This window comes from Aplidium turbinatum, chromosome 1 (assembly GCF_918807975.1).
Source record: "Aplidium turbinatum chromosome 1, kaAplTurb1.1, whole genome shotgun sequence".
NCBI lineage: Eukaryota > Metazoa > Chordata > Ascidiacea > Aplousobranchia > Polyclinidae > Aplidium > Aplidium turbinatum.
The window spans coordinates 44,059,447-44,071,909 of record NC_137472.1 but is presented as its reverse complement, the minus strand read 5'-3'; the positions used below and the strand labels follow the sequence as shown (position 1 = coordinate 44,071,909).

Genomic DNA, 12,463 nt, shown 5'->3' with positions numbered 1-12,463 from the left:
CTGCTTCCCCAAGGCAACAAAAAAGTTTTGTGTCATTAGGAAACCGCAAAAAGTAAAAACATCTCAAAAAATGTCAGTCAAGCACTAGCAGTAGCTGTAATCAAAATCTGCAAAATGTGACAAATCAGGCCGCATCTCCAGGTGGCCATGTCTCAACATAAACAATTATTATCATTATCTCAACATAAACACTTGCTAAATTTACAAACTGATAAATGGCTGAAGAAACATACTACAACAGAGCTTTGTGAATCATTTATTCAACTTAAGTTTTTCTAAATGACAGTTTCATAAACCTGCAGAGCATATTTAACAACATGCCTTCACTTGGCTGCTAACTACGAGATTGTTAACAAACAAACGGCAATTCTGCTTACGAGAGCAAGCTTTATGAGTTAACCCCAACACATTATGTAGAGCAGGGGTGTGCAACGTGCGGCCCGCGAAGATGTGCCAAGTTTGAATTGTGTGCAGCCTGCGAAACGTGTATATAAGTTAATTTAGTCTGGCACGTGTGAACAATTCATTGTGGAGTGGATTATTCTAGATTTCGCACCTTCTGTTAACCATTTTAGAAATCTCCCACCGGCCACCGCTAATCCATTGTATTTAATTATTTGGAACGTAAAAATGTATGGTCACATAAAAGACATTATGAACAAATTACGACTTTGGAAGCTCACGAACAGACAGGAAATTTTGTCCACTTTCCAACTTTGAGAAACTATTGAATGCATCCTGAGAGGAAAACTGAATTTGCAGACCAACTTGAACAATTGTTGTATGAATTTTTGGCTCCTTTCAAGGACTTAAAATCTCATGAACATTTGTTTGGTATATTCGCTTCGCCATTCGACACAGACATTGACAAACTACCAGCTGATATCCAACGAACTGATTGATCTTTAAGAGAAAACGGATTTGAAAGCGAACTATTTAGAAATGAATCTTGGCGATTTTTACCGAAAACATCTCAACCAAGATGACTTTCCACATTTAAAAAAATCCATGGCTTCAAAAATGGCTTTTTTTTGGCTCAACGTATTTGTGCGAACAATTCTTTCTAAAATAGGCGTCATGAAATTTCCCTATTGATCGGTTCTGACAGACGAACACTTCGAAAATGGACTTCGAATTGCGAGCACGTCCATTAGAGTAAATTTGGAAAAAGCCGCCGAGAAAAGAAGCCAGTTGCAAACTTCTCACTGAACTCGTTTAAAGACGGTGTGACAATAAATTTGAATAGCAGTTTTCTTCAGAAATTTATGCGTCTTAACTTATTATTTCTGCAAGGAGATAACCCCTAATAATGCCATAAGAATAACAAAAAAACTACTTGTTTTGTGCCTGCAACTACTAGAAATCAAACGTTAAATAAACGTGCGGCCGCGGTTTTACCCAGTTATTTACATCTGGCCCTCCTGTAATAAAGGTTGCACACCCCTGATGTAGAGGGTAGACTATTGACAGTAAGATTTGGTTCAAACGAACGTATACAGTAAAGACGATCGGCTGAGAGTTATAAAGACATTTTTACAATTAAAGTATTTGCAAGAAAATTTACAAATTGTTTATAACATTTCAAAATCAAGAAATGTCTTTCGTGTGTGCGTGTTTTCCTCATCGCTCCAACCGCAAAGTAAAATTATCAACACAACAAAAGTGGAGTGGTATCTCTCATAACTTTGCTTTTTTGAATAACTTGACACTTTCAAAGGTCATGCGGTAACTTTCTCATGAAACGATGGCGAGAAAGACAGTAGTTTTTATAACAATCCTTGCATCTCTTTCATAAAAGAATCGTAGGCAGCATCGGCTGTGTTTCCACCGTGCTTTTTCTTCTTTTCTGTTTTTTGTCTATCGGCAGCCGAGTGAGAGGCACTCTCATTGGTGGCTTTTCCTCCTTTTCCTTTGGTTTCTCTTCTCACACGGAGCGAAGTCGGCGTGAATCGAGTGCTGTCAACTTTAGGGTTGGTGGTGAGTTTTGGTTTAGCAACGATCGTGGCAGCTTGTGTTTCGTCAGCTTCTTTCTCGGGTCGATGAATGAGACTTGGAGGAGCACTCAGAATGTTAGGATTTTGCATCATACGCATTCCTCTGTCAGCGACCATTCCTTCATTGTTTTGTCGATCCATCATCTGGCGAACATCAGGTCTACGGTTGATGTTGGGTAGCATGGTAGGTGGGCGTCCGGGAGGAGGACCAGGTGGTAAGATTCCTGGACGTTGCATAAGGTTCGGAGGCATACCTGGTGGTGGACCAGGAGGAAGCCCCGGAGGTGGTCCGGGTGGCTTGGGACGATTCCTATCATTGTCATCTTCCATTTGTCCGTCTTCTTCTTCATCCCTTTCATAATCAGCTTCTTCATCCATATGAGCAGGTTTTCTGTTTTGAGATGGACGAGGCATGTTCTGTCCCGCCATTTTCAACATCATGGCTTGCAGTGGAGTGACAGTTGAAGGGCCGCCGTCTTCTGCATCACCAGCTTCTTCCTTTTTATCTTCATCTGCGAATCTGATTGATCGTTTCTTGTTGCTGATGTCATCATCGGAGTCATCGCCTGCATAAGCATTTTGTTTGAGTGAAAAGTATTGAACCAAGCAGAGATCTACCGACATATCGGTTTCGTCAAGTATCGGACCAATGTTGAGGTATCAGCATCGGCCGATGTCACCGACGTACTGGAAGCTTTTTAAGACACATTTTTTTTAAAAAGATTAAGCAAATTTTCCATAAAACATTGTATTTTTGACGTTTTATTTTTACATATTTGGTAAGGCTTCAAGACACGTGCCTGACCGCTCACATACAAAAGTTTTAAGTGCTCCAAATGGTTTCACATAGGTGAACATTGCTTTTTGGCGGAGCTCTCATTCGGGTGTAGCTGACTGCGAGTTTTAGGCTGCACGATTAATAAAACTGTTTGCAAAAATAAAGTAGAACACAAACCACGCTCATACCGTCAAGCCGAAAAAATAATTCATTAAAATGATAAAAACAATCAGTTCCTTTGTTTCGAGTGAACTTTTCAACTATCATATTAATTAAAGTCCATCAAATCGAACTTGGATAGTCTGCAAAGCTTGCTAGCCCAAGTCCGAGGTAAAAATTTGCCAATTGGAAATTACTTTTATTCCTTACTAGTGAAAAACTTGGTCCAAAACGAAATTAAGTAAAATAATTCTGCATCAAAATAGTTATTACCTTGTGAACACACGTATTATTGAGTAGATACACTGTACTTTGAAGAACATGGAGAATTGGAGATTGAAGAAGTTAATACACTTAACAATTTACTATTTTTTGAATAATTTGCACGGGCTAGTTAGTCGTTGCAAAGCAATTTTGAAATTAGAAGTTAAAGCTAGATTTTTACCTTCGTGAAGCATTACGTCGTCGTCATCGTCACGATGATGGAATTCCTCGTCATCATCATCCATGTCAGGAGGCAAATTAAATCGAACATCGCCTTTGTCCATTAATTCTGGACCTTCTTCTGGATCGTAAGGATCTTCATCCATTGCGTCTGAAACATCAATCGCGCATAAATGAGATCAACTCCTTGTTTACTCGAAAAGACCACACAAACAGCGATTAGAACATAGAGAATAATGTATGATGATGATTAAGAGTCAAAAAACACGGCAGCCCAGGTCTTTGTGTTATCATTTGAGGAGACTCATCAAAATTGTAAAGATTTAACTTCAAATGCTGCATTTGCATTAGAACAAAGTTAAAACCTAACAATCAGACGGCATCTAACATAATAACATGAAAATAAAGTAAAAAAATACAAACGTTTTCGGCCATACTCATGTACGCACGACTCGGTCTGTACTACATAGTACATACATTGGTATGTCCACGCGACAAGATTTAACTTTGCTGCTTTTATATTAGAACAAAGTTAAAAACATAAAACAAAAATTTGAAAGCGTACGAAATCTGCCTAAGCCTAAACGCCATTGAGCTACGAACTACAGTACTTCAACAAGTCAACCGACAACATACCTTGCGAAATTTCAAGTTCTTGAGGATGGCTCAAGGAAGGACCTTTTCCAAATCTGAAAATATGAAATCGATATTGTTCTTGGAATACATCGACTAATACTATGCTATAAGTAATTACCAAAAACATACAAACTAAGAGTAAAACACCAGGTACTCCTATTAATTAAAACAGGGGTTCCCAACCTGTGGTACGCCGGTAGCTTCTGTTTTTTTCACAACTATATATATATTTTGTTTATCTGGTTTTGTTTACAAAAAAAATTTCCCGAAGCCTATTCTTATTGTTACCTAACTATTCCTGTTGTTTCATATCATTACGATCTTCAAAATACAGGCCATGTCAATTGTCAACAAGGAGCACAGTTGCTTTGAAAAGCTGTACAACGCTGGGGGGCAGTGGGCGTTAATTATATCAAATGATTGATCTTGATAGTCTGATAGATATCATCTACTGTTTTATAGTTTAAGCTACAAATAGCGTTGAAAAATGCTAGTTGTAAGCTGAAAATAAATCGGAAGAAAATGTTCAATAACGGTTACAAGGAATGGTCTCCAATAAACTTCTGGCTCCGTATGGCCTCTTCATATTCAACGCTAGCTTCCCATGCTGTTCCACAGCTACTGATTTTCCCTTCCTCGTGGGAATGTGAGTAGGGAATTTCAGTCATGATGAACATCAAGTTATAAAATCAAAACCGACCAGGTGCGCTCGGAAATGACTTTCGATGCGTCGTTGGCAAATTTACACAGCGCATCGACCAATCTCATTAAATTTAGTTGTAGTGCTTTAGTGTTATTTTAGTAGGCCAATATTATTCTTCTGAATAAAATATGATTCGATCAAATTAGTTGTTCTGCAAGAAGTGGTAGCAAGAACGCTTGGCAGCACAGAGCGTCCAAGTGGTACGAGATCGTAAAAAGGTTGGAATCCCTGTTAGAAGAACAAACAGCTACAACATTAAGCTCTTAATCAAGGCACATCCGTCTTGCTAATTACAAACACATTAAATTGTGACTTACATCTTTTTAGCAGGTGGTACTCCAGGCGGTGGTCCCGGGGGTGTTTTGCCGCTTCTCATGGTGGGTGGAAGACCACTTGGCGGGCCAGGTGGTTGCTTTTTGAGGATGCTTTGTGGTTGTATGCCTGGCAAAGGAATGTCGCTCAAATGTGGAGTTTCAAACGGAGCGTCAGGAAGGGGGATGTTGGTAATTTCAACAGTTTGGGCATTCTTGACTGATTCATAGTACATTTCTTTTCTAAGCCGGTTATTTTTATACATTTCAATCATTGCTTTAAACTCGCGTCCTCGTGTGAAATCGTCCTTGCAATAGAAATCGACAATTCGAACCAAAGTTTCAAGCAGTTTTCTTCTCTTGTCTTTTATAACCTACAAAAAGATATCAGATTTGATACTGATTGAGTTCAACTGATGTTTATTTTATAAACCATGTTAAACGGACGACGGACGTTAGAAAGTTTTCAAACGTTTTAGCATTGAAATGTAATGATGTAATCTAACAGACGCTGACAGCAGATTTGTCACCATTGAAAAGTTTCAAACCAAAACTTGAAACGATACATGCGTTCAATAATACATTTATTTTTAATAATTTCAATTGTAGGTGAAATAAATTAGAGTTGTTTATGGTTGATTAAAGTTCTGTTTTGAGAAAGTTTGACAAAGATATGATGCACACAAACAAAGCTGAAAAACTTTGTTTTTCACCAGTACGTCATGTTTGAACGGGTCTGCTACTATTCGGTAAGTCCGATTCGGTGAGTTCCTAACCTCTAACCCTAACCTCAAAACGGCAATGATAATTAGGCTACGGTACCCAATAATTTTAAAAAAAATTGAAAAAATCCCCCGTTAAGGGATCGGACTCACCGAATCGGACTCATTGAATCGGACTCACCGAAACGGGCCATTTCGGTTTGAACTTACCTTTTCATTGTAGTGAAAGTCAGTTCCTGGATTTAACTCCATATCATCCAAATCTTCCAATTCCTTAACCATTTGTTGGGGATCTTTAGTTTTGATGACGGCTTGTCGTACAGCAATTCGTTGCTTCTTGTTCTTTTTCAGTTCTCGTCGACGAGCTTCTTTACGAGCTTGGTCTGTGGGGTTCATAAATTTCCCACCTTTTGTGGTGCTGGTGGTTCTCCTTCCCATACTTGCAGTGCAGTTTACAGACACTTCAAAACTATTCTATTAACTTTAAAGTGACAAAAAAACACCTTGAAATGTTGCAACAATAAATGGTGAATAAACAATTTAAACATGCATTTGCAATTAATGGTAATATTTGCCAAACTGCCATTAAACTGATATTTCTATAAATTTTTCGATACTTTTCCAACAAAAAATCAAATTTAATTTCCTTGAATATTATAAATCTTTCTTTTGATTATGTTAGAGCAATAGTCCGTTTAAAAATATTATCATATTCCACATAACTACACATACTGCAGTGGCTACCATATTTTGTGAATATAACGGCCTCCGAGGCTATTGTTACGGACAATATCTGTACAAATCAAACGTCACATAAAACCGTTCAGGTCTACTGAATCTGGGCGTCTGACATAATGGAATATTACTAAGAAATGAGCAAAGATTGCATCACCTTTGTCACACCTGTGAAACATTACATAATCGTTAAATCTTGAATTACGAGATATGGTGTAAGCCAAAGCCAACAGGTGCTTGAATAGCTTCATAATGCTTATTATTATTATGTCACAGAAGATGCTTACGAGCGTTTGGAAGATTGCAATCTATTCTCGCCATTCTTAAAATTGTTGCTTGAAAAGTTGGTTGCATATTAAAATGGTTTTGCTTGTGCTTTACCAACTAGACGGAATTTCCGTCTTTATTTTTTTGTAGTGACAAGTTTTAGTGGGTACGGTGTTGCCCCCATCCTTCGACAGCCTTGAGGCTATTTTTACAGAAATAAATTCTTGAATAGACGTTTTCAGAAGAGTGTTTCTTTCGGTCATTGCATACAGATGAACGGATCCGGGAAATTTATGTTACAAATTTCCCACGAAGAGATTATGGTTTACCGTTGTGACTACTGACCAGCTATATGTACATAATTACTCGAGCAAGGCAGATTATTTACTTTCAACTTCTCTTCAACAACAAAGAACAAAAGAATAACGAAGAAAAAGTGCATCTATTACGGTACTTCTAAATTCAATAGTTTTGTCAAGAAAATAATTGGCTTGTGCGTTGCGTTGTGACTGCGGTTGAGATTCCAAAGGATATCAGTTAAATTGGCTTGTGATGGCTTGTGAAAAATTGTCAAACAATATATCATAATATGTTGGTCTATGTCGGCAACACGTGACAGCATTGCCTCAACTACGTGTGCTCCTAAAAGTTTAGTTCTTCTTTCATCTTTACCGCAGTAGATTTCGAAGTTGTAGGGATAACCATCAGAGCTACACAACATCCATGACTTGTAACCAAACTTTACTGATTTTCCTTTTATATATTGTTTTGCACTGTGTAGTTGTCAAATAAGGAACCATCGATTCGTCAATGCTTTTAACTGGAGAAATGTACCAAATTGTTGACAATTTGATCTTAGCAGATCTAACAGCGACAGTACCTTGGCCATTTTAGACTGAGCTAGAATATAATTGTCAGCCACGTGCAAGTACGTTTTTGTATGGGTGCAACTAGGGTTGAAATATCCGGATATCGGTTAACCGTTTAACCAAGGCATTTTCACCTATCTGATATCCGAATAGTTTTTTGTTGGTTAACCGTGTAATAAAAAAGTAAAAATATTACTGTGTGTTGAGTGTTTTACGCCTCTTTTGCAATTTTGAAATCCGATATTTTAGCTATGGGTGGCCAATAGCATCCCGCAGTTATTTACACTGCGATAAACGTGGTGTGGTGAGTTCCCACAAGAGGTGAAAACTGCGAAGTCGGCAACATTAGAAGAAATATTTCTTAGAAGTTTTGCTTGATCCATACGGCGACTTTTAGCGCTGTTATGACGTCACTGCAGTCTGCAAGTCTTTCTATTACCACACGGGCTCACCTCACAGTCCAAAAGTTAGATAGACGCAAAACACAGTGAAAGAAGAGTGAGACAGTAGGCTTATATCTTATTTCAAGTGTATAAAAAATACTGAAGTGGAGTTTAAATGTTTTAAAAGTGAAAATCCTGTGTGGGCCTACGTTCAAGAAATGGCGAAAAGGCAAAGTGTGAAACGTGCAAAACTACTATTTCCTGCAAAGGAGGATCTACAGGGGCCATGAGAAACCACTTGCATTTGAAACACAAGATTCAGGTTGAGGCTAAAAAGACAAAAATGCAAAGTTCTTCTTTGGCAATGACAGACAGCAGTTCCACTGGTACAAGCAGGATTGACAATTTTTTTAAACCAGCCAAAGATTCGTTAGAGAGAATTGTTGCAGAGCTAGCAGCTGTTGACAGAATTTCTTTCAACACAATTTGCTACCAGCAATCAAATGAGACAAGCATTTTTATCCAGAGGATATAAGTTACCACAAAGCGTGGTAACTGTCAGAAATCTTGTCATGACATTCTACCACCAACTGAAAAGCAATACGAAAGATAAAATCGAAATGGAAAAAATGAGTACAAAATTCTGCTCTATCACGCTTGATAAGTATACAAGCACAAGAAACGGAAGATACATGAATCTAAACATTCACTTTCACGAAGACTACATTAATCTTGGAATGGCGAGGATAAAAGGCTCCATGCCAGCTAAAAAAGTTGAGGATTTGGTGAAAGAAAGATTGCACGAATTTGGCCTAAAGATGGTTCCAAGATATTGTTGCAGCCACCGCAGATGGAGCTAGTGTGATGAAAAGTTTTGGAAGGCTGGTTTGTTGCATCCACCAGCTTTGCTTTGGACATGGTTATCATTTAGCTGTCATAGATTTCTTGTATGCTAGGCAAGAAAACGTTGATGAACTGAAAGAAGAAAGCGAAAATGATGAAGGATCGGAACATTTAGAAGAGGAGATGGAAGAAGTAGAAGATGGTCTAGATTTTGTGGAGGGTGAAAGTAATGGCTTAAATCTTCAAGAATTTGTTTCTGACTTGATAAAAAAGGTTAGAAAGGTATATAGTAATTCTGTTTTGCAGAAGTCCTCTTAAGAATGAAATTTTGCAAAAGCACGTTCAAAGACAGTTCAATACTGAGTTGAAGTTAATTCTAGATTCAAAAACCAGATGGAACAGCCTTTTACAAATGATAGAACGGTTTGTAAAAGTGGAGACATGCATCAGATTGGCTCTTGTTGAAGTTAATTCTCCCATTACAATCACTGAGAGGGAAACAAAGATCCTCAAAGATGTGGTTAATGTCCTTGAACCTGTCAAACACGCAGTAGATGCACTTTGCAGAAGAGATTCCATGCTGCTGACAGCTGAACCAATTGACGATTTTGTACTTAAAACTCTTTCTGATACTGATTCTGCGTTTTCAGAATGTCTCAGATCTTGCCTTCAGATCAGAATCAAAGAAAGGCGAGACACATGTCTCACTCACCTACTTGAATACCTGCATGATCCCAGATTTTTGATGGATGATAAACTCGACACGTTTGGTGAATTCGGAAAAAGAAGCAAGGTATACGCTCTCACAGCAACCCTATTGCAAAGGTTACTTGGAGAGGTTGCAAGAGATCCTGAACCTAGAGTAGAAGATGAAAGCAACTTGGTATCAACTACTTCTGCAAGGGTAGAAAGAGGGCCTACATCTTTGAAGGAACAACTGGAGCAAGCCATCATGTCAGCATCTGTTGCTGCTACTGCACCTTCCAAATCCAATACCATAGAACTTAGCAGAAGGACAATCCAAAAAGAATGTGAAGTCTATGAAGCAACAGCGAAACGGCCGGCCAATCTTCAAATTCTTTATGAAGCGCTGCTTACCATTCAGCCCACTTCTGTAGAAGCAGAAAGAGCATTCAGTGCATGCGAGCTTTTTGCTACAAAACTCCGGTCTCGTCTAAACGATTCAACTATTGATGCGTTGTGCTTTATTCGAAATGCATTACAGAAAAAATAAGCAATCGATAGTTTTCGTTTTATTGTGTAAAAATGAAACAGAGTTGAACCATTAACTTGTAACTGAGTTGCTTGTAAGATAACATGTGTATTTTAGTGGTTAAAAGACTAGATATGCTGCGACAGGGTAGCTTTCAGTGTTCCTTCCAATATCCGGTTAACCGGATATTAACATTGTCAAATATCCGTATATATCCGTTATCCGGATATCAAGCTTTTACAACTATCCGTTCAACCCTAGATGCAACCTACTTCGTACACTGAAAAGATCAAGAGAAAAAATTAAAAAAAGCCAAAGTCGCTGACTGCAGTTTCCGCAAACATTTCAAAATTTCCCCCTGAATATATCGAGAGAAAAAAATAGAACAAAGCCGAAGTCGCTGATCGGAGTTTTAGCAAACATTTTGCTGAAGTCACTGATCGCAGTTTCAGCAAACATTTTAAAAGGGTTAGGGTTAGGAAAAGATCAAAAAAAAATTAAAAATAGCTGAAGTCGCTGATAGGAGTTTCCGCAAACAAACAAAAACTCTTAGGATCATTACCGGAAATTTTTAAATGTTTGCGGAAACTCCAATCAACCTAAACCCAGGCCTCGAAATTCACGGCGGACATGTCCACCGTCACAGCATGTGATGTCCACGGGAAGTACCATCTAGATCGATCATATTTGTCCGCCGAGAAATAGCGATACAAATTGTCATTGCATAACACGAGCAATTGTTGCGATTACAGACAAAACCGGTTAATCGAATCACCTATTTGCCAAACGTTTTGATACGATTATCCGATTGATTCGTTTAACCAATTTACTAAAAAAAAGGTTTATTGTGAATGGGCGTAATTGTTGAGATGTCTGTGCTGACTATGCTGCAACGCACATTACAACTGATATATACTTCCTACAACTGTTTACGATTCTCGTTAAACTTTAAAGAGTTTACTAGTTCTGTGTTACATAACACTATGCTGTGTTTTCCAGCCAGCAAAACTGGTCCTTTTTGCATTGATTTATCATCTGCAGACGTTGAAACAATGTAAAAAAGACCAGCTTTCCTGACTGGGAGAGCATTTATGATCAAAGCATTTTTCTGCAAACTGCAGCAATCGGACTTCTTTTAATCTCACCGATATCTGTGATGTCACAACGCGAACTTTGACGTTGATGTTTTTGATTCAAGCGTGCTATTTTTAGCTCCGCACCAGCTGTGTAATTTTGAGTATGGAACATGGCCTACGAAAATTTTAAAGAGTTTACTACTTCTGTGTTATATAACACTGTGCTGTATGTTCCAGCCAGCAAAACTGGTCCTTTTTCCATGATTTATCATCTGCAGACGTTGAAACACTGTAAAAAAGACCAGCTTTGCTGACTGGGAGAGCATTTACGATCAAAGCATTTTTCTGCAAACTGTAGCAATCGGACTTCTTTTAATCTCACCGATCTCTGTGACGTCACAACGCGAACTTTGACGTTGACGTTTTTAATTCAACCGTGCTATTTTTAGCTCCGCACCAGCTGTGTAGTTGTGAGTATGGAACGTGGCCTACGAAAATAGTGGTATGGTAGAAAAACACGGCTCACACTCATTGTTTGTTTTGAAATCGCAAAGTTTTTTTTTTCAAGTCTTTTGCGCTGTTTGTGTTTTGTTTGTTTTGAAATCGCAAAGTTTTTTTTTTCAAGTCTTCTGCGCTGTCTGGTAAAATAATTAATTTGCAATGTTCTTCAACTGAACGAAAGTGCACAAATGAAATTACGCACTGCATTTCACAACAGTAGGCTACTTTTTTTCAGCAATTTAAAAAAAAATTCACCAAAGTTTTCTGGTTTAAACTTTTGGACATGCTTTCCAACACTTCCCTCTCAAGCCGAAATAATTTGTCCGTGTCCATTCCTTGGAAGGCCAGTCGCCGACGGATGACATCAAAAGTATTTAAACTTCTTTATTGGGAAGTGTGATTATTCCTTTTGTCTGCTTTTCTGTTTTAATGAAGCCCAGCTGTGCGAAAATCGGTTCTTTGTAGTGCGATGTCTAGCACATAAGATTATGGCCTGAGATTACAGACACTTGTCTTTGTTTTGATCGCATGCGTATGTCTCACCTCTGCTTCATTTCGCCTTTGAACATTGCAGACAATTATGTGAAGCAAAAAAGAGACATTCTCTTTTCGCTAACAGGCACAATTATACGATTAAATGAATGAAGTATGCAAACTAGAAGCAAATCCTGATGCTTTTATCCGACTTATTCTTTTAAGCGGTATGCGCTTAACCGATGTTTTTACTTAACATTAGATTGGATTTGGTTTGGGATTTCAGGTTTTGATTCAAATAAACGGTTGATACGTTTAAGCAGTATACTATTAACCGATTTCGTCTGTATATAAT

The 12,463-nt window shown here is 38.2% G+C and overlaps 1 protein-coding gene across 1 annotated transcript; it reads right to left on the bottom strand.

Moving 5' to 3' along the window:
* Positions 1–246: 246 nt before the first annotated feature.
* Positions 247–6,247, bottom strand: LOC145780531 (WW domain-binding protein 11-like). The gene is made up of 5 exons (XM_082592160.1): positions 5,958–6,247; positions 5,032–5,399; positions 4,012–4,064; positions 3,377–3,526; positions 247–2,560 (listed from the first exon to the last, which is right to left on the bottom strand). The coding sequence occupies exons 1-5, from the start codon at positions 6,183–6,185 to the stop codon at positions 1,767–1,769; spliced, it is 1,593 nt and encodes a 530-aa protein (XP_082448286.1). The 5' UTR covers positions 6,186–6,247; the 3' UTR covers positions 247–1,766.
* Positions 6,248–12,463: the final 6,216 nt, after the last annotated feature.

Coding starts and splice junctions, on each gene's coding strand:
- LOC145780531 (XM_082592160.1), bottom strand. CDS start 6,185: ATGGGAAGGAGAACCACCAGCACCACAAAAGGTGGGAAATTTATGAAC. Junction 4,065..5,031: donor GTACCACCTGCTAAAAAGAT/GTAAGTCACAAT, acceptor TCATATTTTCAG/ATTTGGAAAAGGTCCTTCCT. Junction 2,561..3,376: donor CGACGTAATGCTTCACGAAG/GTAAAAATCTAG, acceptor ATGCTTATGCAG/GCGATGACTCCGATGATGAC.